General features: G+C 37.5%; 1 protein-coding gene across 1 annotated transcript in view; it reads right to left on the bottom strand.

The window, feature by feature from the left end:
• Positions 1-26,453, bottom strand: part of LOC133049360 (ATP-binding cassette sub-family C member 4-like) — a 157,117-nt gene that overhangs the window by 5,907 nt on the left and 124,757 nt on the right. Inside the window, 4 exon segments of the mRNA XM_061133337.1 lie at positions 3,803-3,937; positions 12,546-12,651; positions 13,087-13,259; positions 17,949-18,038. Coding sequence (XP_060989320.1) covers positions 3,803-3,937; positions 12,546-12,651; positions 13,087-13,259; positions 17,949-18,038 — 504 coding nt within the window.

Here is a 26,453-nt window from a genome sequence, read left to right as displayed (position 1 = left end):
CAAAAGTCTGTTCTGTATTTCTGTGTCTCTTTTTCTGTTTTGCATATAGGGTTGTCGTTACCATCTTTCTAAATTCCATATATATGTGATAGTATGCTGTAATGTTCTTTATCTTTCTGGCTTACTTCACTCTGTATAATGGGCTCCAGCTTCATCCATCTCATTAGGACTGGTTCAAATGAATTCTTTTTAATGGCTGAGTAATATTCCATGGTGTATATGTACCACAGCTTCCTTATCCATTCATCTGCTGATGGGCATCTAGGTTGCTTCCATGTCCTGGCTATTATAAACAGTGCTGCGATGAACATTGGGGTGCACGTGTCTCTTTCAGATCTGGTTTCCTCAGTGTGTATGCCCAGAAGTGGGATTGCTGGGTCATATGGCAGTTCTATTTCCAGTTTTTTAAGAAATCTCCACACTGTTTTCCATAATGGCTGTACTAGTTTGCATTCCCACCAACACTGTAAGAGGGTTCCCTTTTCTCCACACCCTCTCCAGCATTTATTGCTTGTAGACTTTTGGATAGCAGCCATCCTGACTGGCGTGTAATGGTACCTCATTGTGGTTTTGATTTGCATTTCTCTAATAATGAGTGATGTTGAGCATCTTTTCATGTGTTTGTTAGCCATCTGTATGTCTTCTTTGGAGAAATGTCTGTTTAGTTCTTTGGCCCATTTTTTGATTGGGTCATTTATTTTTCTGGAATTGAGCTTCAGGAGTTGCTTGTATATTTTTGAGATTAATCCTTTGTCTGTTTCTTCATTTGCTATTATTTTCTCCCAATCTGAGGGCTGTCTTTTCACCTTACTTATAGTTTCCTTTGTAGTGCAAAAGCTTTTAAGTTTCATTAGGTCCCATTTGTTTAGTTTTGCTTTTATTTCCAATATTCTGGGAGGTGGGTCATAGAGGATCTTGCTGTGGTTTATGTCGGAGAGTGTTTTGCCTATGTTCTCCTCTAGGAGTTTTATAGTTTCTGGTCTTACATTTAGATCTTTAATCCATTTTGAGTTTATTTTTGTGTATGGTGTTAGAAAGTGTTCTAGTTTCATTCTTTTACAAGTGGTTGACCAGTTTTCCCAGCACCACTTGTTAAAGAGGTTGTCTTTTTTCCATTGTATATCCTTGCCTCCTTTGTCAAAGATAAGGTGTCCATAGGTTCGTGGATTTATCTCTGGGCTTTCTATTCTGTTCCATCGATCTATATTTCTGTCTTTGTGCCAGTACCATACTGTCTTGATGACTGTGGCTTTGTAGTAGAGTCTGAAGTCAGGCAGGTTGATTCCTCCAGTTCCATTCTTCTTTCTCAAGATTACTTTGGCTATTCGAGGTTTTTTGTATTTCCATACAAATTGTGAAATTCTTTGGTCTAGTTCTGTGAAAAATATCGTTGGTAGCTTGATAGGGATTGCATTGAATCTATAGACAGCTTTGGGTAGAATAGCCATTTTGACAATATTGATTCTTCCAATCCATGAACACGGTATGTTTCTCCATCTGTTTGTGTCCTCTTTGATTTCTTTCATCAGTGTTTTATAGTTTTCTATGTATAGGTCTTTTGTTTCTTTAGATAGATATACTCCTAAGTATTTTATTCTTTTTGTTGGAATGGTGAATGGTATTGTTTCCTTAATTTCTCTTTCTGTTTTTTCATTGTTAGTATATAGGAATGCAAGGGATTTCTGTGTGTTAATTTTATATCCTGCAACTTTACTATATTCATTGATTAGCTCTAGTAATTTTCTGGTAGAGTCTTTAGGGTTTTCTATGTAGAGGATCATGTCATCTGCAAACAGTGAGAGTTTCACTTCTTCTTTTCCTATCTGGATTCCTTTTACTTCTTTTTCTGCTCTGATTGCTGTGGCCAGAACTTCCAACACTATGTTGAATAGTAGTGGTGAGAGTGGGCACCCTTGTCTTGTTCCTGATTTCAGGGGAAATGCTTTCAATTTTTCACCATTGAGGGTGATGCTTGCTGTGGGTTTGTCATATATAGCTTTTATTATGTTGAGGTATGTTCCTTCTATTCCTGCTTTTTTGGAGAGTTTTAATCATAAATGAGTGTTGAATTTTGTCAAAGGCTTTCTCTGCATCTATTGAGATAATCATATGGTTTTTATCTTTCAATTTGTTAATGTGGTGTATTACATTGATTGATTTGCAGATATTAAAGAATCCTTGCATTCCTGGGATAAAGCCCACTTGGTCATGGTGTATGATTTTTTTTAATATGTTGTTGGATTCTGTTTGCTAGAATTTTGTTAAGGATTTTTGCATCTATGTTCATCAGTGATATTGGCCTGTAGTTTTCTTTTTTTGTGGCATCTTTGTCTGATTTTGGAATTAGGGTGATGGTGGCCTCATAGAATGAGTTTGGAAGCTTACCTTCCTCTGCAATTTTCTGGAAGAGTTTGAGTAAGATAGGTGTTAGCTCTTCTCTAAATTTTTGGTAGAATTCAGCTGTGAAGCCATCTGGTCCTTGGCTTTTGTTTGCTGGAAGATTTTTGATTACAGTTTCGATTTCCTTGCTTGTGATGGTTCTGTTAAGATCTTCTATTTCTTCCTGATTCAGTTTTGGAAAGTTATACTTTTCTAAGAATTTGTCCATTTCATCCAAGTTGTCCATTTTATTGGCATAGAGCTGCTGGTAGTAGTCTCTTATGATCCTTTGTATTTCAGTGTTGTCTGTTGTGATCTCTCCATTTTCATTTCTAATTTTGTTAATTTGGTTCTTCTCTCTTTGCTTCTTAATGAGTCTTGCTAATGGTTTGTCAATTTTGTTTATTTTTTCAAAAAACCAGCTTTTAGCTTTGTTTATTTTTGCTATGGTCTCTTTAGTTTCTTTTGCATTTATTTCTGCCCTAATTTTTAAGATTTCTTTCCTTCTGCTAACCCTGGGGTTCTTCATTTCTTCCTTCTCTAATTGCTTTAGGTGTAGAGTTAGGTTATTTATTTGTTTTTTTTTTCTTGTTTCTTGATGTAAGCCTGTAATGCTATGAACCTTCCCCTTAGCACTGCTTTTACAGTGTCCCATAGGTTTTGGGTTGTTGTGTTTTCATTTTCATTCATTTCTATACATATTTTGATTTCTTTTTTGATTTCTTCTATGATTTGTTGGTTATTCAGAAGCATGTTATTTAGCCTCCATATGTTTGAAGTTTTAACAATTTTTTTCCTGTAATTGAGATCTAATCTTACTGCACTGTGGTCAGAAAAGATGACTGGAATGATTTCAATTTTTTTGAATTTTCCAAGACCAGATTTATGGCCCAGGATGTGATCTATTCTGGAGAATGTTCCGTGTGCACTTGAGAAAAAGATGAAGTTGATTGTTTTGGGGTGAAATGTCCTATAGATATCAATTAGGTCTAGGTGGTCCATTGTATCATTTAAGGTTTGTGTTTCCTTTTTAATTTTCTGTTTAGTTGATCTATCCATAGTTGTGAGTGGGGTATTAAAGTCTCCCACTATTATTGTGTTACTATTAATTTCCTCTTTCATACTCGTTAGTGTTTGCCGCACATATTGTGGTGCTCCTATGTTGGGTGCATATATATTTATAATTGTTATATCTTCTTCTTGGATTGATCCTTTGATCATTATGTAGTGTCCTTCTTTGTCTCTTTTCACATCCTTTATTTGAAAGTCTATTTTATCTGATATGAGTTAAGACCCAGTCATGAGACTTCCTCTAAGGAGACTTATAAGAGCACAGAGTGCTTGTTATCAGACTGCCAGTGGAGATTGTAAAGATTGAACCCTGGAGTCAAACTTTAATTACAACTTCCCACAGCAGGCTCACCTATTTTGCCCTTTCAGTGAGGGCAGTGACTTCAGCATCACCCAGTTGTCTTGCCATCTCGTAAAATAAAGTGTTTTTATTCTTCAGCAAACTATATGGCCCTCCAGTTTCTCTACGTCTCCCTGAATCCAAAACCTGTTAACAGTAGAAAGAAATCCATTAGCACACAATATCTCTCAGTACCATATTATAGCCCAGACATTATTTCCAAAAAGGTTAGGACAGGAAGAAAAGACAGAATCTGTGTGGTTGGTAGGACTGGCTGGTGTTTAAACAGTCTGACTATTCTGTTTTACTGGGCAGACAAAGGCCTAACTTGACCTTCTAATATTACAATATTATCGGAAAGGAAGAAAATGAGTTTTAAACTAGGCTTACTGGCACTCTGTAACATCTTATATTCTGCCCGGGGTATTTGGGGTTGTTACCATTATTTAATGCTTTTAGCTCTCAGGCTCTGAGCTTTGAGGCAATTTATACAGATACATAGGGTTAGGAAGTATCTTGATTGAAGAAAATGAAACTGCATTTATCTAAAAAGTAGGCTGACATCATACAAACCAGAGGACAGAGCCCTGACCACAAATTAAATGTCAAGTTGATTTGAGAATCTGAGCAATATTTAGGAAAAAAAGAAAATGCTTTCAGAATTTCTTTAGGGTCCTGGATTATGTCATCTGCTAAGAGGAACAGAATCCCTCGTCTGAGAGGTTAAGATGCTTCTAGAAGTTGGCTGTGGTTGTGGTTTATTCTGAGAGTGGAAGGCTGGCAAAAAGAGCTGGTACAGAAGCAGCTTTTATAATTGCTCTGCACAGAAGAAATCTCTAAAAATCCAGTTTTCTCTTTGGTACAACTAAAGAAGTAAGTAAGAAATTGAGCTCCAAATTCCAGTGATCTCAGACTGCAGAGCACATGGGGCAGCCCAGTCTGAACTGCCTAGGATCTGAATCTGTAGGATCTGAATCTGTTTTCACAAATTATTAATATCTTTATTTCTTTGTTTTTCTTTATCTCTTAAACTGCCTCCCTTTTACCTCTTTTATTGCTCCTAATAAGTCTGCTAAATGGAAATTGAAAGGGAGAGGAAGGGGCTCTTAACTCTACCTTTCTACTTATTAGTGACTTTGGTTAATGGTTCTGGGGAGAAAAAAGTGTCTGAAATAAATGGCCCAAATGACATAATTATAAAAACATTCCTGATGTTAAGCAGTACTCAAGTCTTCATTTAGGTCATGTTTAGAGTAAATGTATCTTAAGAGAATATGCTGCATGGGCCTCCTGGTGGCTCAGTGGTAAAAGAATCTGCATGACAATGCAGGAGTCATGCCTTTGATCCCTTGTCCGGGAAGATCCCACATGGTGCAGAGCAACTAAGCCTGTGTGCCACAACTATACAGCACGTGCTCCAGAGTCTGGGAGCCACAACTCCTGAGCCCATGTGTCACAACTACTGAAACCCACATGTCTACAGCTTGTGCTCTGCAGCAACAGAGGCCACCACAACAAGAGGTGTTCACACTGCTCAAAGAGTAGCTCCACTCACTGCAACTAGAGAAAAGCTTGTGCAGCAAGGAAGACCCAGCACAGCCTAAAATAAATGAATAAATAAAATTAACTTTTTTAAAAAGAAGAGAATATTCTGGAACTCTAAACGAAATACAGGTTGTTTTTCCACATCTAGGTATTCCAATTAATTTCATCCTTCGTATTTAATTGGAAACATTTATTAAGTCTCATGAAGGCCATTTTCCTGTTAATCATTTGTTTACTACTGTGAATCATTGCTAAGGGCAGCTTTCTCAAACAAGTCCAAGAATAATTTAAACTGTCTTATCCACATAATAATTTAAATGTTCTGTAACTTGGCTTACCAATTCAGATGCCCCAAATGTATAATTTTACTTAAGCATAATAGAACATAACTGTTCTTCCCCATATTGAATAAGAAAAACTGCAGTTTCAAAACACTGGTCTCCATACATCTATGGTCAATTAATCATTGAAAGAGTAGACAAGAATGGAGAAAAATACAGTTTCTTTCGTAAATAGTACTGGGAAAGCTGGACACCTGAAAATGAATGAAATTAGAGCACTCACTCATACCATACACAAAAATAAACTCAAAATGGTTTAAAGACCTTATATAAGACTGACTACTATAAAACTAAAGGAAAAAACAGGCAAAAGACTCTTTAACTAAATTGCAACAAATATTTTCTTAGATCATTCTCCAAAAGCAAAAGAAATAAAAACAAAAACAAATTGGACCCAATAAAACTTAAAAGCCAAGGCTCATATCAGGGGCTACAAGAGCTGAGATGGGACACAGATTGAGAAAAGGCCAGAAATAGAAATTTATCAAATTAGCCTTTACATTTACTGGTTTGATCAAAGATTCTAGATATTTCAGAACAAATAAACATAAAGCAAATCCAAATTCTCTTTATGTACAGAAAAATAGGTAAAATTTTGAATTTTTAACATCTTTTATAAGAAAAGGTTCCTATAATTTTCCTCTGTCCCCACTCTTCCTGTAACCCAAACTAAACTATAAACTAAATCACACATTCAAGTAGGTATGATAACAATCCCTGAGCCCCAGGACCTCTCCTGGAACCCCAAACTGGAATTGCTTATCAAGCTCTAGTAGGTTAAGTAAAAATACATTATGTTGGATGAGTCAGTTAGTTACATAAGCTCAGTGAAGATGTGTTCATCAAGCTGTTTATGTGCAGATATTCCCCGTAGCTGTCCTAGACATGAAAATGAAAGGTACCCACTGTAAGATAATTTCATCCATTTTCACTGGCAGAATGTCATCAGTGATATAGATGAGTACATGGAGAGATGGGGGACAAGAGAGGATGGAGGAAAAGCCTGATAAGAAATATGCAAAACAGAAAAAGAGACACAGAAATACAGAACAGACTTTTGAACTCTGTGGGAGAAGGTGAGGGTGGGATGTTTCAAAAGAACAGCATATATACCATCTATGGTGAAACAGATCACCAGCCCAGGTGGGATGCATGAGACAAGTGCTTGGGCCTGGTGCACTGGGAAGACCCAGAGGAATCGGGTGGAAAGGGAGGTGGGATGGGGGATCGGGATGGGGAATACATGTAAATCTATGGCTGATTCATATCAATGTATGACAAAACCCACTGAAATGTTGTGAAGTAATTAGCCTCCAACTAATAAAAAAAAAAAAATAAAAATAAAAATAAATAAATAAATAAATAAAAAGAAAGAAAGATGCTGGTAAATGATGACAAACAACAGAGATAGATCCCACTTAGCAATATGGAGAGCTGTGAGGGGAAGACCTGAGAGTCAGACCTCTGTCTTTGGCCACCGTGATGACACAGGACAGCTGTCCAACCCTGGAAGGTGGGTCCCTCATTGGTAAAATGGTGCCTGTGATTTTCTCAGTGACTAGACAATCTGGTAAGTATTAACTCAAAATCATTTCTTAGGTCTTGAAATGATAAATCATTCTCTCACTGGGGGAATAATGAAGGCTGGGTCATAGTCACCTCCACAGCTGCTCTCTCAAAACTACTGCTTTTGCACATAAGTGACCCCCTCATGAAGTATTTCTTCTCCCTGACTATACTCTACCTCAGTGTTAGTTATCTCTCCTCTGAAAACTTGAATGAAATCTCTTGGCATGTTTTCAAAGGAGCTTTTCTCTTCTCAAATGTTCTAATTGCAGCCATGCAGGTTTATGAAAGAAAAGTTTCATGAAGGTGAAAAACAGAATTTAAATAAAACTGTAGTTAGGTATGAGCTGTTTTGGGCTTTTCAGGTGGGGATGTTACAACAGTTTCTGGTTTTCACTTCTGTGAGAAAATTCTAATAAGAGGTCTGTGTTGAGGAAAAAACATAAAAAATATAGACCATAAATTGACTATAAACAGAAGAGGTGGGAACTGAGTTTCTTAGCTCTGCTTTTGGTTCTTCATCATTCATTGCCAAAGAATACTCTGACTACAGACAGTGAAAATGTTGACCACAAATAACAATACTGTTAGAGCAAGAGCAGATTGTCACAAGCTTCCTTTGCTCACGTTACCAGGGAGAATCTGGGTGATATGAAGACAGCAGTGAGCAGAGACTGGAGGGAAGAGCTGTGCTGTTGGCTGCAGAGCAAGCAGGTCATGAGCACCCAGCTAATCCTGAAAACTACGGGAAGAACCCTCTAGTGTAGACAGAGTGGTGAGTCTTAGGATAAAGAGCATTTCTAATTTGTCTGTCTTGCTCCAGTGTTTTGTGGCAACAGAGAAAGTAAGGAAGATTATATTAGCTGTCATTATCACTCCTTCATGTTTAATAACTTTAATATTGAGAGAATTTCTTTGTGAAATAGAATTCTAAGCCTGACACATTAATGGTGCTTAATGAACCAAAGAAGGATAAATCACTTTGGAGAGGCAATGCATAAACAAAGCTATTAATTAGGTCCCAGTTGTTTCCCAACAAGCCCTTTCTCTGATTTACTTACAGTGAACAAAACCATATCCATCTAAAATAACCATTTCTAAATTTTTGGTAAAAGTGAAAATTTGGAAAATAAATAGATGTCTAAGTTTGAGATTAGTTATATTCTATCTCTATGAGGAAATTATAGGCAGCTATTAACAACTGAGCTGTGGAAAATTAATAAATGACATGAGGAATTTTAAGAATAAATAAAAATTCTGCTAATAAAATGCTCTGTTTTGCATTAAAAATAAAAGTATTTACAAAAATATTTAACTGGCTCTAGTGTTATTCAAATAATATTATAGCATCATACAACTGTTACTTTCTGGTACTGGGTATTTTGCAATCTTCCTTATATGAGATTTTCTTTTCTTTACCTATTTATACTTTGCACATTTATTGATTTTTATAACAAAAATATATATTTTTATGGATTATATTCAATAAAACTATAATTTAAAAAACCAGCCATCTTTGTGCAGAAGTATTCACTAGTGCAACAAAATGTAATTATTACACCTTGAGTTCAATTCAATTCAGTGGCTCAGTCATGTCTGACTCTTTGTGACCCCATGGACTGCAGCATTCCAGGCCTCCCTGTCCATCACCAACTCCCACAGTTTACTCAAACTCATGTCCATCGAGTCGGTGATGCCATCCAACCATCTCATCCTCTGTTGTCCCCTATTCCTCCTGTCTTCAATCTTTCCCAGCATCAGGGTCTTTTTCCAATGAGTCAATTCTTCGCATCAGGAGGCCAAAGTATTGGAGTTTCAGCTACAGCATCAGTCCTTCCAATGAATATTCAGGACTGATTTCCTTTAGGATGGACTATTGGATCTCCTTGCAGTCCAAGGGACTCTCGAGAGTCTTCTCCAACATCACAGTTCAAAAGCATCAACTCTTTGGCACTCAGCTTTCTTTATAATTCAACTCTCACATCCATACATGACTATTGGAAAAAACCACAGCTTTGACGATAGGGACCTTTGTTGGCAAAGTAATGTCTCTGCTTTTTGATATGCTGTCTAGGTTGGTCATAACTTTCCTTCCAAGGAGTGTCTTTCATGGCTGCAGTCACCATCTGCAGTGATTTTGGAGCCCAAGAAAATAAAGTCTGTCACTGTTTCCACTGTTTCCCCATCTATTTCCCATGAAGTGATGGGACCAGATGCCACGATCTTAGTTTTCTGAATGTTGAGTTACACCTTAAGCACTTGCAATAATGGGACTTCATGGTGACAACCATGTTGGTTATGCCCTTTGTCAGCATCTGTCACTTCCCCAGATACTCCTTGAGGCTGGTCACCCGCCCTCTGGAGCATCAGGTTTTGCAACAGATTGACTCATCTTTATGTCCATATTAAAGCTTCCAGAATAGACAATCACCTGTTTTCCAGAAAGGAATGAGGTATAGTCATCCCTCAGTGTGGATACACTTCCAGAACAACAGAATGAAGTGAACATGGCAATAAAGTGAGTGATATGAATGTTCTGGTTTCCCAGAACATATAGAAGTTATGTTTCAGTTAAGTTCTGTTCAGTCACTCAGTCGTGTCTGACTCTTTGCGACCCCATGAATCGCAGCACACCAGGCCTCCCTGTCCATCACCAACTCCCAGAGTTTACTCAAACTCATGCCCATCGAGTCGGTGATGCCATCCAGCCATCTCATCCTATGTCGTCCCCTTCTCCTCCTGCCCCCAATCCCTCCCAGCATCAGGGTCTTTTCCAATGAGTCAACTCTTTGCATGAGGTGGCCAAAATATTGGAGTTTCAGCTTCAGCATCAGTCCTTCCAATGAACACCCAGGACTTATCTCCTTCAGGATGGACTAGTTGGATCTCCTTGCAGTCCAAGGGACTCTCAAGACTCTTCTCCAACACCACAGTTCAAAACCATCAATTTTTCAACACTCAGCTTTCTTTACCATACAACTCTCACATCCATACATGACCACTGGAAAAACCATAGCCTTGACCAGATGGACCTTTGTTGGCAAAGTAATGTCTCTGCTTTTTAATATGCTATCTAGGTTGGTCATAACTTTCCTTCCAAGGAGTAAGCATCTTTTAATTTCATGGCTGTAATCATCATCTGCAGTGATTTTGGAGCCCAAAAAAATAAAGTCTGACACTGTTTCCACTGTCTCCCCATCTATTTCCCATGAGGTGATGGGACCAGATGCCATGATCTTAGTCTTTTGAATGTTAAGCTTTAAGCCAATTTTTTCACTCTCCTCTTTCACTTTCATCAAGAGGCTTTTTAGTTCCTCTTTACTTTCTGCCATAAGGGTGGTGTCATCTGCATATCTGAGGTTATTGATATTTCTCCCAGCAATCTTGATTCCAGCTTGTGCTTTGTCCAGCCCAGCGTTTCTCATGATGTACTCTGCATAGAAGTTAAATAAGCAGGGTAACAATATACAGCTTTGACGTACTCCTTTTCCATTTTGGAAACAGTCTGTTGTTCCAGGTCGAGTTCTAACTATTGCTTCCTGACCTGCATACAGGTTTCTCAAGAGGCAGGTCAAGTGGTCTGGTATTCCCATCTCTTTCAGAATTTTCCACAGTTTATTGTGATCCACACAGTTGAAGACTTGACATAGTCAATAAAGCAGAAATAGATGTTTTTCTGGAACTCTCTTGCTTTTTCGATGATCCAGCAGATATTGGTAATTTGATCTCTGGTTCCTCTGCCTTTTCTAAAACCAGCTTGAACATCTGGAAGTTCTTGGTTCACATATTGCTGAAGCCTGGCTTGGAGAATTTTGAGCATTACTTTACTAGCACAAAGTTATGTTTACACTACACTAACCTATCAAGTGTTATAGCATTATGTCTGAGAAAACAACATACAGATCTTAACCCAAAAATAATGCATTGCTAAAAAAAAAAAAATACTAACCAACAGAGGAGACTTCGGCAAGTCATAGCAGTAACACTGATGTTACAGATCACCAGAGCAACAATAACAATTGTGAAAAAGTTTGACATATAGTGAGAATTACCAAAAGGTGAGACAAAGACATGGAATGATCAAATATTGTTTTTGAAAAATGGTGCCCAAAGACTTGTTCAACTCTGGGTTATGATAAACTCTCAATTTGTAAAAATGCAGTACCTGGGAAGTGCAGTAAAACACGGTATGTCTATTTCTAAAGCATGAAATACAAATAAGGTTCAAATTAGGAAAGGAGTACATCAAGGCTGTATATTGTCACTCTACTTATTTAAAATATATGCAGAGTACATCATGCAAAATGTCGGGCTGGATGAAGCTCAAGCTGGAATCAAGATTGTCAGGAGAAATATCAATAACCTCAGATATGCAGATGACACCACCCTTATGGCAGAAAGAGAAGAAGAACTAAAGAGCCTCTTGATGAAGATGAAAGAGGAGAGTGAAAAAAGCTGGCATAAAACTTAACATTCAAAAGATGAAGATCATGTCATCCAGTCCCATTACTTCATAGCAAATAGATGGGGAAACAACGGAAACAATGAAAGACTTCATATTCTTGGGCTCCAAAATCACTGTAGACAGTGACTGCAGCCATGAATTAAAGACACTTGCTCCTTGGAAGAAAGGCTATGACAAACCTAGACTATTTAAATAGTCTATCTAGACTAATAGACTATCTAGCATATTAAAAAGCTGAGATATTACTTTGCCAACAAAGGTTCATCTAGTCAAATCTATATGGTTTTTCCAGTAGATGTAAGACGTAAGAGTTGGACCATAAAGAAAGCTGAGCGCCAAACAATTGATGCTTTCAAACTATGGTGCTGGAGAAGACTCTTGAGAATCCCTTGGTGAAAGAGTATCAAACCAGTCAATCCTAAAGGAAATCAACCCTGAACATCCACTAGAAGGACTGATGCTAGAGCTGAAGCTCCAATATTTTGGCCACCTGATGCGAAGAGCTGACTCATTGGAAAAGACTTTGATGCTGGGAAAGATTGAAGGCAAGAGAAAGGGATGACAGAGGATGAGATGATTGGATGGCATGACAGACCCAACCAACATGAGTTTGAACAAACTGGAACATAGTGAACGACAGGGAAACCTGGTATGCTGAACACCATGGGGTTGTGAAGAATCAGACATGAGTGAGCCACTAAACAACAATGATTTTCAGGAAAGAGAGGAGAAACTAAGAGAAAATTACATTACTGGAGATTCCTATCAAGTTTTACAAGGAAGGATATGTTGAGAAATTGAACACAAATGAAAACAACTAAAATGGTGAGGGTCTTACCATTATCCATTGACAGTCAATGACATTGCTCAACCTGTGTGTGATGGTTAGCACAGTGCACTGGGCAAATTTCTCATGAATTTTTTTTTGTAATAACTCTTCAGTTCTAGAATCAAACAAATTTATTTAGTTCAGCAAAGGCAGGAAAAGCAGACTTAAGACTTAAAAATATCATGATACTTTTAGAATGTTTTTTAAAATTAATACCTTAACATAATCTTGTTCCTAAAAAGCTAAGTATAAAATATCTATTTATAAATTTAGTGTTTTTCATAAAATGATGGAAAATAGTCTTCCCTCAAAATTGCTTAAAACCATAAGGAGCTGGATTTAGGAATCTGGGTCTCTCAGGATGCCTCATAACAACATTAACCCCAGATAATATGTCTTGGTTTTTCCTTTGTTTTCTGGAATTAATATTATCAAGGAATATCCATGGGGCCAAGAGAACACTTAGAAACATTTCTAAGCATCACTAAATGTTTTCCATTTACCACCTTTAGAAGTCAGATTCAAGGTTTCCTGGGTCTCAGCTCCATACCTTGGATCCACATTTGATGTGGCTTTGTCAATAATCAATATCTGACTTTTCTTTACAATAGCCCTAGCAAGGCACACCAGTTGTCTCTGTCCAACACTCAAGTTCAATCCAGATTCTGCTAATTCAGTATTCATTTTACAAGGAAGATGTTCGATGGTGTCTTTAAGTTGCACCTGTGGACACAGAAAGGATGACATTTTCCCAAGCAAACTCTTACTGAAGTAGACAAGCCTCTTGCACATTAGAACTTTGACGTCCTCAGGACTTCTTTTGTATCTTAAATGTACATCCAGGTGATAGGGAGAGCTCTTTCCAAAGAGTGTTCACTGAGAAAGATGGTGGAGTCAAATTCAGGACAGAAAGATCTCAATGTCCCCTATTCCTGCCACAGGACATCCTCCAGAAACCCCACTAAGGGACTGGTTAAGGAAGTCTCTCAAAAAATGAAGCTATTTCTCCCAATGTGGTTTCAACAGGAAAGTTAAAACAATCTTTATGTTTGAGTCAAGTTTCCCAAAGTTCATTTTGCATAGGAGTTGGTACACTAAAGAAAAACTTCAAAAATTTTTACAGTAAGTCTTTTTCTCTGAAGATATAAACTTACCAGCATATTTGGTGAAGTCTAAAATACACAAAATCAAACAATGGCAAACTGAACCTTATACATCAGTAATCCTGGAACCTGCTCTGGTGATGGTTCTTTCCCAAGTTTAATTTTATAAATAGTGGGCCAATCAAGTGCATTTTCCTCAGTGTCATAAATGTCTTGCAGTGAGTAAATGAAAACTCATGAAAAATAAGACACAACACCTTATTTCCCCCAGAATATGGATATAGGTGACGTTTATACTAATCTATCTTCATAAAATTATACTAATAAGATTAGAAAAAAATACTTTTAACTGCAAAAGATAATCTGAAAGTACATTTGGTAGTAGGGGTCAGTTCAATAAGTATTTGCTTTGGAAAAATATAGAGCAAGAACAAAACTCAGGCTATACTTGAAGAACAAAGAAGAAATACACTTCAAATTAAGAGACCAACAGATTGATGAGTGATGGCTGATATATTATCTGACACATTATAATGTCAGATAACAACACACCAAGGGTGAGTGAGCAGTTTTAATTATTTCATTTTTCAGGCATCCTAAATGCTGGAGCACATCTATAAATGTGAACCTGAATTGTGCTCCTGATGGAGTCCAATCCCATGAAAGGGGAATTCTGAGTTAGGATTAAATATGGCATTGTTATGTAGCAGTAACATGAAGAATACACAAAATCTAAAGGGTAAGATTTAACAACACATTGGTGATTCATTTCTAGAGTTTTATCTACTGGGCTCTTTTAACCTTTGAGTGATAAAGTGCTTCATCTTCAGGTACATTCATGTTATATTTGTGGTTCTGCTTCTGCTGTTTAGTGCCCTAATCAATCACTAATTTTTTATGAACTTTTGTCAATTTATAGTAAGGTGGCTAGCTTTCAGTATATGAAAAATGTACTTTCAGCATATTTTGAAAAATAACCAAGATGATACGGGCAGCATCCATAGGACTGACTCCCTTCTGAATGTCAATCTCTTCCAAGGAAGGAAGAGAAAACAAAATTAGAAGAATTTAAAAGAGGAAAACATAGTGGTTCCCTCCTTCTTGCTCTCAGGCCAGCTCTGTGAGTTTGGGTTAACATATCCAGTTTGGCATCATTTACAAACTAATAATTAGAATTTTGGGTTCACTTAAAAGTTGATCTTACTGATTAGTGATACCTCTTGGAGTGACAGGCTTTGCAGGTGGTGCAGTGGTAATGAATCCTCCTGCCAATGCAGGAGATGCAAGAGATGCGGGTTCCATTCCTGGTTTGGGAAGATCCCCTGGAGTAGGAAATGGCAACCCACTCCAGTATATCTTGCCTGGAAAACTCCATGGACAGACAAGTCTGGCAGGCTACAGTTCCACAGGGGGTTGCAAAAAGTCGGACACAACTGAGCATGCACATGCACACACTTAAGGGTGATAAATCACCCCATTATTCTGTTTATTTAGGAATTTTACTTTATCACATCTGTATGTTTTTCAGTGAAAGATTTGGTAGATTTTCTTTAAAACAGTCATAAAGAAGAGATTCCTAGAGAAATACAATGATCAGATGATTTCTCTAAATGATATCACCAAAGTTAACAGGGTCAATTCCACAGGCAATACATGGAAACCACATACTTCACTTTTGAAATAAACTCACGTCTATTTCTTTTTATAGAAAACTCAAAATGTAGTTTAAATAAAGGAAGATCTTAGTGTTATCTACCCCTTCTACCACTTAATCAATTTTAGAACTTAGATTAACTTTGCCTCTCTGTCCATGGAATAAGGTGTTGTAAAATTCTAGAGTAATTTTTCTATCTGAGAGTCTCTGAAAAAAGATATCAGCTGGGAAACAAATAGAAAAATAATTTATCAGTACTTCCAGTTTTTTTTTAAGATGTCATAATTTCACCATTAAATCTCTCCTGTGAATTCAAGATCCATGGATCATCCTATCTTTTATTGCATTTGATGGTTAACTGCTCTCCCCTCTTCCTCTTCTCTTCTAGAATTTCACTATAGACTTCTTTTTGGCAGGAGAAGATAAAGCAAGTGGCCCAATTTAGGAAAACAAAATCCCCACGTTGCTGGGAAGCCTGGAGGGTGTGTAAAGACTCAGTGCTGACATCCTTCAGAAACCAGAATTACTGGCTGGAAATGGTCAGGCCTCCAAATCTGCCTGCTCATGATCAAGGCTCATCTACAAGTTAGAGATTTCAGAGCGTCCTGAAATAGTAACACTAAATGACAAACACATCAATTCAAACAACACGAACAATCACTCAGATTTGTATAACAAAAAACAAAAAGTTAAAGAACTATGCCACACTTCTCCGAAATGAAGACAGCAATCAAAAAGTTAGTAGTTATTTATGTCAAAGAGTATTTTTCCTATGTTTCCTCTAAGAGTTTTATCATGTCTAGCCTTACGTTAGGTCTTTAATCCATTTTGAGTTTATTTTTGTATATGGCATTAGGGAGTGTTCTAATTTCATTCTTTTACATGTAGCCGTCAGATTTTCCCAGCACCCTTTATTGAAGCGATGTCTCTTCTCCATTCTATATTCTCGCCTCCTTTGTCAAAGATTAGGTGACCATAGGTATGTGAGTTTATCTCTGGGCTTTCTATCCTGTCCCACTGATATATATATATATCAGTGTGTGTGTGCCAATACCATACCATCTTGATTACTGTAGCTCTGCATTGAGTTTGTCAAAAAGTTAATTTGGGTTTTTCTATAACATCTTATGTAATAAACTTTTTGGCCAACTCAATAATGTAGTCTGAAATCAAGGAACCTAATTTCTTCAGCTTTATTTTTTCTTTCTTAAGATTGCTTTGGTTATTCTGGGTCTTTTGTGTTTCCCTTCAAATTGTAAACTTCTTAGCCTTAATTCTATGAAAAATATCATTGGTAATTTGATAGAGATTGTGTTGAAACTTTAGATTCTTTAGGTAGTATAGTCATTTTCACAATATTGATTCTTCAAATCCAAAAACATGATATATCCTTCAAGCTGTTTGTGTCGTCTTTGGTTTCCTTTGTCAGTATCTTACAGTTTTCTGAGTACTGGTCTTTTGCCTCCTTAGACAGGTTTGTTCTTAGGTACTTTATTCTTTTCTTGCAATGGTAATGGGATTGTTTCCTAATTTCTCTTTCTGATCTTTCATTTTTAGTGTATAGGAATGCACATGCTTACTTTTTAGAAGCGAAAGACTGAGCTAGGTCCTATGAGAAATTCGAAGACTGTCTATGGTTTTAGAAGTCTAGAGTTTCTGCCATCAGTAGAATTGATTTGCAAAACAACTGCAAATACACAAAATAATTTTCATTAAATATTCAAACCAACAGCAAGTTAATAGTCAAAAATGTTTCATGCCAGGGTAAGGAAATTCAAAGAAGTGGGGCAATAGGAAATATGACACAAATGACAGAAAATTCTCCAGAAATGAACCTCTCCATGTAAAAGCTTAGCAAATTCTCCAGGGCTCTGTTACCGGCATTCACGCTGCAGCATTAAAATGACATAATCACCAACAAATAATCATTCTCACATTCCAAGGCTTCCCTAGTGGCTCAGACAGTAAAGAATCTGCCTGCAATGTGGAAGACTCAGGTTCAATCCCTGGGTTGGGAAGATCCCCTGCAGAAAGGAATGGCAACCCACTACAGTATTCTTGCCTGGAGAATTCCACGGACAGAGGAGCCTGGCAGATTACAGTCTGTGGGGTTGCAAAGAGTCAGACATGACTGCATGAATCTCTGTCTTCTGTCTTCTTCTCACATTCCAACTCTGTATTTTCATAAACACTTTACTATGAAACTTCCTCATTTTATTGGTCTAATGTCATTTGCATCTTTCAGTTAGTAATGAAAAACTACTATTGTCTCCACTTAGTAGATGTTCCCTAAGACCAGAGGAATAAAATGAACACTGGAGGATAATTAGAGTAAGTATATCACTAGATCACTAGTAGAATTTGATCCCACAACTTTAATGTCTAATTTAGTGCTCTGCTAAGGACAAGATAATGTGTCTAGTCGTTCAGGGTTTTAAGGAAAAAGCTAAAATGGAAACATGGCATTATATGGTTGGTTTTCACCATCATTAATTCACAAACATTTTAAGTGCACACATGTCATCAATGTTCTTCTAGAAGGTAAACAAAGTCAGTTAAACTGTTAAACTCTTCTTACTTACCTGCAATGCTCTAAATGTAGACACATGGATATTGATGCTAACAAGTTAATTACATTTAATATTAATAAATTACCTCTTCTAAGGCATTCCACAGTTCCTCATCTGTATGTCCATTTAAAGGATCCAGATTGTTCCTTATTGTTCCAGTGAATAAAACAGGTTCCTAAACACCCCAAAATAGGGAATGTTATTAATTTAACCTCTTTCCATTATATCCCAATGCTTACAGAACAGAATTAAAATATAAAATATCAAAATTCACTGCAATTATTAATAATGAAGTTGCAAGCATATGTTTAGAAAATATTATCTATAAAAAATTTCCATGTACAAAGCATACTACAAAATACCGTCCAGATTACTGAACACTAATGGAAGAAGAAAGTGCTGAAGAAGCTTTTTATCTTAAGAAAAAAACAAGAAGAGAAAGGAGGATTTTATTTTTTTTTAATGCCTTCCTGGGAATATCAGCTTAAGCACACACACACAAACTGAGGATAAAACTACTTGAGAAACTTTACATCAAGATCTACTTAAATTAGTTGTCAATCCTAGTGTGACTGGGAAATATCAATAGGTAGCCACAGGACAGGAAAAGATCAGTTTCATTCCAATCCCTAAGAAAGGCAATCCCAAAGAACGCTCGAACTACCACACAATTGCACTCATCTCACAGACTAGTAAAGTAATGGTCAAAATTCTCCAAGCCAGGCTTCAGCAATATATGAACTATGAACTTCCAGATGTTCAAGCTGGTTTTAGAAAAGGTAGAGGAACCAGAGATCAAATTGCCAACATCCGCTGGATCATCAAAAAAGCAAGAGAGTTTCAGAAAAACATCTATTTCTGCTTTATTGACTATGCCAAAGCCTTCGACTGTGTGGATCACAATAAACTGTGGAGAATTCTGAAAGAGATGGGAATATCAGATCACCTGACCTGCCCCTTGAGAAATCTGTATGCAGGTCAGGAAGCAACAGTTAGAACTGGACATGGAACAACAGACTTGTTCCAAACCAGGAAAGGAGTACGTCAAGGCTGTATATTGTCACCCTGCTTGTTTAACTTCTATGCAGAGCACGTCATGAGAAATGCTGGGTTGGATGAAGCACAAGCTGGAATCAGGATTGCTGGGAGAAATATCAATAACCTCAGATATGCAGATGATACCACTCTTATGGCAGAAAGTGAAGAAGAACAAAAGAGCCTCTTGATGAAAGTGAAAGAAGAGAGTGAAAACGTTGGCTTAAAGCTCAACATTCAGAAAACTAAGATCATGGCATCTGGTCCCATCACTTCATGGGAAATAGATGGGGAAACAGTGGAAACAGTGACAGACTTTATTTTCTTGGGCTCCAAAATCACTGCAGATGGTGACTGCAGCCATGAAAGACACTTACTCCTCAGAAGGAAAGTTATGACCAACCTAGACAGCATGTTAAAAAGCAGAGACATTACTTGGCCAACAAAGGTCCATCTAGTCAAGGCTATGGTTTTTCCAGTAGTCATGTATGGATGTTAGAGTTGGACTATAAAGAAAGCTGAGTGCCAAAGAATTGATGCTTTTGAACTGTGATGTTGGAGAAGACTCTCGAGAGTCCCTTGGATACTCGAGAGTCCACCCATTCCATACTAAAGGAGATCAGTCCTGAGTGTTCATTGGAAGGACTAATGTTGAAGCTGAAACTCCAATACTTTGGCTACCTGATGCGAAGAGCTGACTCATTTGAAAAGACCCTGATGCTGGGAAAGATTGAAGGTGGGAGGAGAAGGGGACGACATAGGATGAGATGGTTGTATGGCATTACCAACTCGATGGACATGAGTTTGGGTAAACTCCAGGAGTTGGTGATGGACAGGGAGGCCTGGCATGCTGTGGTCCATGGGGTCGCAAAGAGTCAGAAATGACTGAATGACTGAACTGAACTGATTAGTTGAAGTTTGTGCCTCAAAGCAAAACCATTAAATCCATGGCTGATTCATGTCAATGTATGACAAAAACCACTACAATATTGTAAAGTAATTCGCCTCCAACTAATAAAAAAATAAATGGGGAAAAAAAGAAAAAAAATTACACACTGGCATGGAAGAATAAACTAGGCTCTTTTCTCCACTGGTCAAACAGTCTTCTAGGATATGGAATCTCTCCATTTGTGTGAAAGGAACATCCCCACACGTGCAAAGAGAAGTCAGCTCCTGGGGTCTGCAGCACCTCTGTCCATGGAGAGATCTCCTTGGATTCTACATCAACCCGATCCCCACGTTCTCTCACCTGTGCGTCAGGATGACCTGCCTCACAGAACCTTGTTATTAATATTAACTGCAAGGTCAGGATGACCTGAAACCCATTATGACCTGAGTCATAATAAAATTATTTAAACAACTTTTCCTGTTCTACTTTTAGAGGAGCCACAAGTAAATTACCCTAGAAATATATGTGTCCTTCCAAGTTTCAAGAGAGAATCTTATACATAAGCTCATGTAAACCATTTACATTTTCTTCTGGAAGGCTCTAGTAAACCAGGCCACAAGAATACAAGCAGCAGAGAAAAGCCCAATTGGCTCCTTTCAGTGGAGGGGGCAGAACAAGCGGAGGCACACGTTTGGGAACAAGAAGAGACCTGACTCTTCCACAAGTGGCCGGAACTGCTCGGAATCACCAGCCTCAAAATCCTGCCTGTTCTGTACTTCTGTGTCTCTTTTTCTGTTTTGCATATAGGGTTGTCGTTACCATCTTTCTAAATTCCATATATATGTGTTAGTATGCTGTAACGTTCTTTATCTTTCTGGCTTACTTCACTCTGTATAATGGGCTCCAATTTCATCCATCTCATTAGAACTGGTTCAAATGAATTCTTTTTAACGGCTGAGTAATATTCCACAGCATGTATATTATCTATGGTGAAACAGGTCACCAGCCTATGTGGGATGCATGAGACAAGTGCTCGGGCCTGGTGCACTGGGAAGACCCAGAGGAATCGGGTGGAGAGGGAGGTGGGAGGGGCGATCGGGATGGGGAATACGTGTAAATCTATTGCTGATTCATGTCAATGTATGACAAAACCCACTGAAAAAATTAAAAAAAAAAAAAATCCTGCCTGGCCTTGGGGCTAGACTTTCCTCCTCACTTCAAGAAAGCCTGAGAAGAAGAACGAAGAAGACAGACATTTATTTTCCCTAGTCATGAAGAAGAATGACACTCAGACAGTCTCTTGTATCTTCTTTCAATATTGTCTCTGTTTTAAGTCTGATGAGAGACAAATGAATGCAGAAGACTCAGGCTGTGCCACCAAAAAAATGTATATTCCTAAGCAAAATCCAAAATTAAAAAGACATTATAAAATGAGCTTTACTTGCACAAAGTCGATTAAGTGGCCAATATGCCTCCAAAGCAGTGAAATCACTGGTCATACATTTCAAAATGATTACTGAACTGAAAAATCCCAAGACCTAAACTTAAGGTCTCCCTTAAAACTCTTGAATTTAGAATCAAAGAATAAAGAACAATCTATGCAATGGTAAGGGTTCTTGTCAGGGTAATAATAATCATTCTACTTCATATTTTCATATAACTTTTACTTTTTGTAATTATCAACCCTAATATTCCTACAGGCAGGCAATTTCTCATCCTTCAGTTGTTTCCATGAGGTTAAAATGGATGACGTGGCCAGGCAAGGGGAGGCTGCTCCCCGGTATTTCTCTTTTCTCCATCTTCATTTCATTTTCCAGATCCTTTCAGATAAGCAGCTACTCCCTGAATATAATCTCAATCGGTGTTCTTTCTGGGAAACATACTTAACTACTTCAGATCCTCAGCACAAAGGACGAACATACTCCAGCTACCTATTCTGTTCAAGGAAATTACTTAGGAAGAGCTTTCATTTTTGCTTATTCCTTAAATTCTGAACACAAATTGAGGAGAACCTTTCTTAAGAACACAGCATTCATTTTTGAAAGATTCCCCCAGGACTCAAGGTCTATGTCAACACTCCCGTCTCTGGTTCCTACCCAGGTCATTGGGAATCTGTTTAAATTTGAATCCTGTTAGTATATTTTATAAATTAATATCTTATTGTTTGCAACATTTGCAAATATTTTTTTTCCCATTCCATAGTCTGTCTTCTCAGTTTTATTTATGGTTTCCTTTGTGCTGCAAATTCTTTCAAGTTTAACTAGGTCCCATTGGTTTATTTTTGCTTTTGTTTCCATGACTTGAGGGGACAGATCCAAGAACATATTGCTGTTATTTATGTCAAAGTGTATTCTGTCTATGGTTTCCTATAGGATCATGTCTTACAGGTCTTTAGGTCTTTAATTCATTTTGACATTATTTTTGTATATGGTATTAGAGAAAGTTCTAATTTCATTCTTAAATTTCCCAACACTATTTATTGAAGAGACTGTCTTTATTCCATTACACAGTCTTTCCTCTTTTGCCTTTGATTAATTGACCATAAGTGCATGGGTGTATTTCTGTGTTTTCTATCCTGTTCCATTAATCTCTGTGTCTGGTTTCCATGACAGGAACATACTTTTTCCATTACTGCATCTTTGTAGTATAGTCTGAAGTCAGACACTGTGATTCCTCCAGTTTTGTTCTTTCTCAAGACCATTTTGGCTATTTGAGGTCTTTTCTGTTTCCATACAAATTAAAAAAAAAAATGTTCTAGCTCTGTGAAAACTGCCACTGGTAATTAGATAGGGATTGCACTGAATTTGTAAATTGCCTTGGGTAGCACAGTCCTTTTCAACAATATTGATTCTTCCAGTCCAAGAACACAGTATATCTTTCCATCTGTTTGTGACGTCATTGGTTTCTTTCATCAGCATCTTATAGTTTTTGGACTATAGGTCTTTTGCTTTCTTAGGTAGGTTTATTCCTAGGTATTCTTAGTGTTGTTTTTTCTTCCTTAACATAATAGCCAGTGAGATAGCTTCCTTGATTTCTCTTTCTGATACTTTGTTTTTAGTCTATATAAATGCAAGAGATTTCTGTATAAACAATAGCTTATAAAGCTCAATATCAAAGAAGCAAACAACACAATAAAAAAATGGGCTGAAGACCTAGAGATTTCTCCAGAGAGAAATACAAATGGCCAATATGTATATGAAAAGGTACTCATCATCACTAACTATTAGAGAAATGTAGATCACAACTATGGTGAGGTATGACTTCACACAGGTCAGAATGGCCATCATTAAAAGTTTACAAATAATAAATGCTGGAGAGGGTATGGAGAAAAGGTACCTTCCTACACTGTTGGTGGCAATGTAAACTGGTGCAGTTATGCAAAACAATGTGGAGGTTCCTTAAAAAACAGAAAAAGAGTTCCCATGTGATCAAACAACTCCACTGCTAAGCATATATCCAGAAAAGACAAAAATCCTAACTCAAAAAGATACATGTACCCCAGTGTTCACAGCAGAAGTACTTAAAATAGCCAAGATATGTCCATGGACAGATGAAAGGATAAAGAAGATGTGGGGTATGCACACACACAATGGAATATTATCAGCCATAAAAAAGAATGAAACTATGCCACTCGTAGCAACAAGGATTGGGACCCAGAGATTGTCAGATTAAGTAAAATAAGTCAGACAGAGAAAGACAAACATCATATGAGATCACTCATATGTGGAATCTTAAAACTGATAGAAATGAACTTATTTACAACACAGAGATAGACTCACAGACATAGAAAATACACTCAGTTCAGTCCCTCAGCCATGTCTGACTCAGTGCTACCACATGGACTGCAGCATGCCAGGCTTCCCTTCATCACCAATTCCCAGAGCTTGCTCAAACTCATGTCCATCGAATCAGTGACGTCATCCAACCATTTCATCCTCTGTCATCCCCTTCTCCTCCTGTCTTCAGTCTTTCCCATCATGAGGGTCTTTTCTAATGAATCAGCTCTTCACATCATGTGGCCAAAGTACTGGAGCTTCAGCTTCAGCATCAGTCCTTCCAGTGAATATTCAGGACTAATTTCTTTAGAATGGACTGGCTGGATCTCCTTGCAGTCCAAGGGACTCTCAAGAGTCTTCTCAAACATCACAGTTCAAAAGTATCAATTCTTTGGTGCTCAGCCTTCTTTATGGCCCAACATTCACATCCATATATGACTACTGGAAAAACCATAGCTTTGACTAGACGGACCTTTGTTGGCAAAGTAGTGTCTCTGCTTTTTCATATGCTGTCTAGGTTTGTCATAGCTTTTCCTCCAAGTAGCAAGCATCTTTTAATTACATGGCTGCAGTCACCATCTGCAGTGATTTTGGAGACCAAGAAAATAAAGCCTCTCACTGTTTCCATTGTTTCCACATCTACCTGCCATGAAGTGATGGGACCGGATGCCGTGATCTTAGTGTTTTGAATGTTGAGTTTTAAGTCAGTTTTTTTTCACTTTCTGTTTTAACTTTCATCAAGAGGCTCTTTAGTTCCTGTTTGCTTTCTGCCATAAGGGTGGTGTCATCTGCGTATCTGAGGTTATTGATATTTCTCCCAGCAATCTTGATTCCAACTTCTGCTTCATCCAGCTCAGCATTTTGCTTGAAGTACTCTGCATATAAGTTAAATAAGTAGGGTGACAATACACAGCTTTGATGTACTCCTTTCCCAATTTCAAACCAGTCTATTATTATACGTCCCATCCTGTTGCTTCTTGACCTGCATTCAGATTTCTCAGGAGGCATTTAAGGTGGCTTTGTATTCCCATCTCTTAAAGAATTTTCCACATTTTGTTGTGATCCTCACAGTCAAAAGCTTTGGTGTAGTTAATAAAGCAGAAATAGGTGTTTTTCTGGAGTTCTCTAGCTTTTTCTGTGATCCAACCGATGTTGGCAATTTGACGTCTGGTTCCTCTGCCTTTTATAAATCCAGCTTGAATATCTGGAAGTTGTCAATTCATGGACTGTTGAAGCCTCATTTAGAGAATTTTGAGCATTACTTTTCTAGCGTGTGAGATGAATGCAATTGTGTGGTAGTTTGAACATTATTTGGCATCATCCTTCTTTGGGATTGGAATGAAAACTGACATTTTCCAGTCCTGTGGCCACTGCTAAGTTTTCCAAATTTCCTGGCATATTGAGTGCAGCCCTTTAATAGCAACATCTTTTAGGATTTGAAATAGGTCAGCTGGAATTCCATCACTTCCACTATATTTGATCGTAGTGATGCTTCCTAAGGCCCACTTGATGTCACATTCCAGGATGCCTGGCTCTAGGTGAGTGATCACACCATCATGGTTATCTGGGTCATTAAGATTTGTTTTTGTATAGTTCTTCTGTGTATTCTTGCCACCTCTTCTTAATATCTTCTGCTTCTGTTAGGTCCATACAATCTCTGTCCTTTGTTGTGCCCATCTTTGCATGAAATGTTCCCTTGGAATCTCTAATTTTCTTGAAGAGACCTCTAGTCTTTCCCATTCTATTGCTTTCCTTTATTTCTTTGCATTGATCACTGAGGAAGGCTTTCTTATCTCTCCTTGCTATTTTTTGGAACTCTGCATTCAGATGTGTATATCTTTCCTTTTCTCCTTTTCTTTTGCTTCTCTTCTTTTCTCAGCTTTATAAGGCCTCCATAGACAACCATTTTACTTTGCCTTTTTATATTTCTTTCTCTGGGAGATGGTTGTGGTCACTGCCTCCTGTATAATGTCACAAACCTCCATCCATAGTTCTTCAGTAACTCTATCAGATCTAATGCCATAAATCTATTTGTCACTTCCACTGTATAATCATAAGGAGTTTGATTTAGGTCATACCTGAATAGTCTAGTGATTTTCCCTACTTTCTTCAATTTAAATCTGTATTTTGCAATAAGAAAAGAAACTAGTGGCTACCAAAGACATAAGCAATGGGGAGGGATAAATTAGAAGTCTGGTAGTAATAGATACACACTACTATATGCAAAATAGATAAAAATGATATATTGTATAGAACAGGGAACTATATGTAATATCTTGCAATAACCTATGATAAATAATCTGAAAAATATATATGTGCATGTATATACACATATATATAATATACATAAAAATATATATTTATATAAAATTTTACATATAAAAATATATATAACCGAGACACTTTGCTATACAATTGAAACACTGTGAATCAAGCAGGCTTCAATTAACAAAAAATAGACAGAAACATACAATATTTGAAACCTGGCTCTATACCTTACTTGGTAAGTTGGATAAGCTCCCAGTGCCTCAATTTTTAAAACCGTCAGGTAATGATAACATCAGAAGTGTGAGAATTAAGCAGGAAATGATAGGATAAGGGGCTAAAAATGTATTAATGATTCCACAAACATTAGGAATTATCAATACACATGTAACTTCTCAGGGACTGTCACAAACACTGGAGGAACAGAAATGGGAGATATAGGCCCTGTCCTTAAAGAAAGGAAAAAAATAGTCAAGAGTGTGGGGAGGGCTGAGAAAAGGCCAGAGGTCTTGGTGTTAAATTAAGAAAATACCAGTGTGTACAAGCCAGTGGTCAGGAAAGAATATGGTGGGAGGGGAGCCAGAAATCAAGGCACAAAATGTTAGGCTGTGTTTTTACTCTTGGT

Source organism: Dama dama, chromosome 30, assembly GCF_033118175.1.
Source record: "Dama dama isolate Ldn47 chromosome 30, ASM3311817v1, whole genome shotgun sequence".
NCBI lineage: Eukaryota > Metazoa > Chordata > Mammalia > Artiodactyla > Cervidae > Dama > Dama dama.
This window is presented reverse-complemented; position numbering and strand designations above follow the sequence as displayed.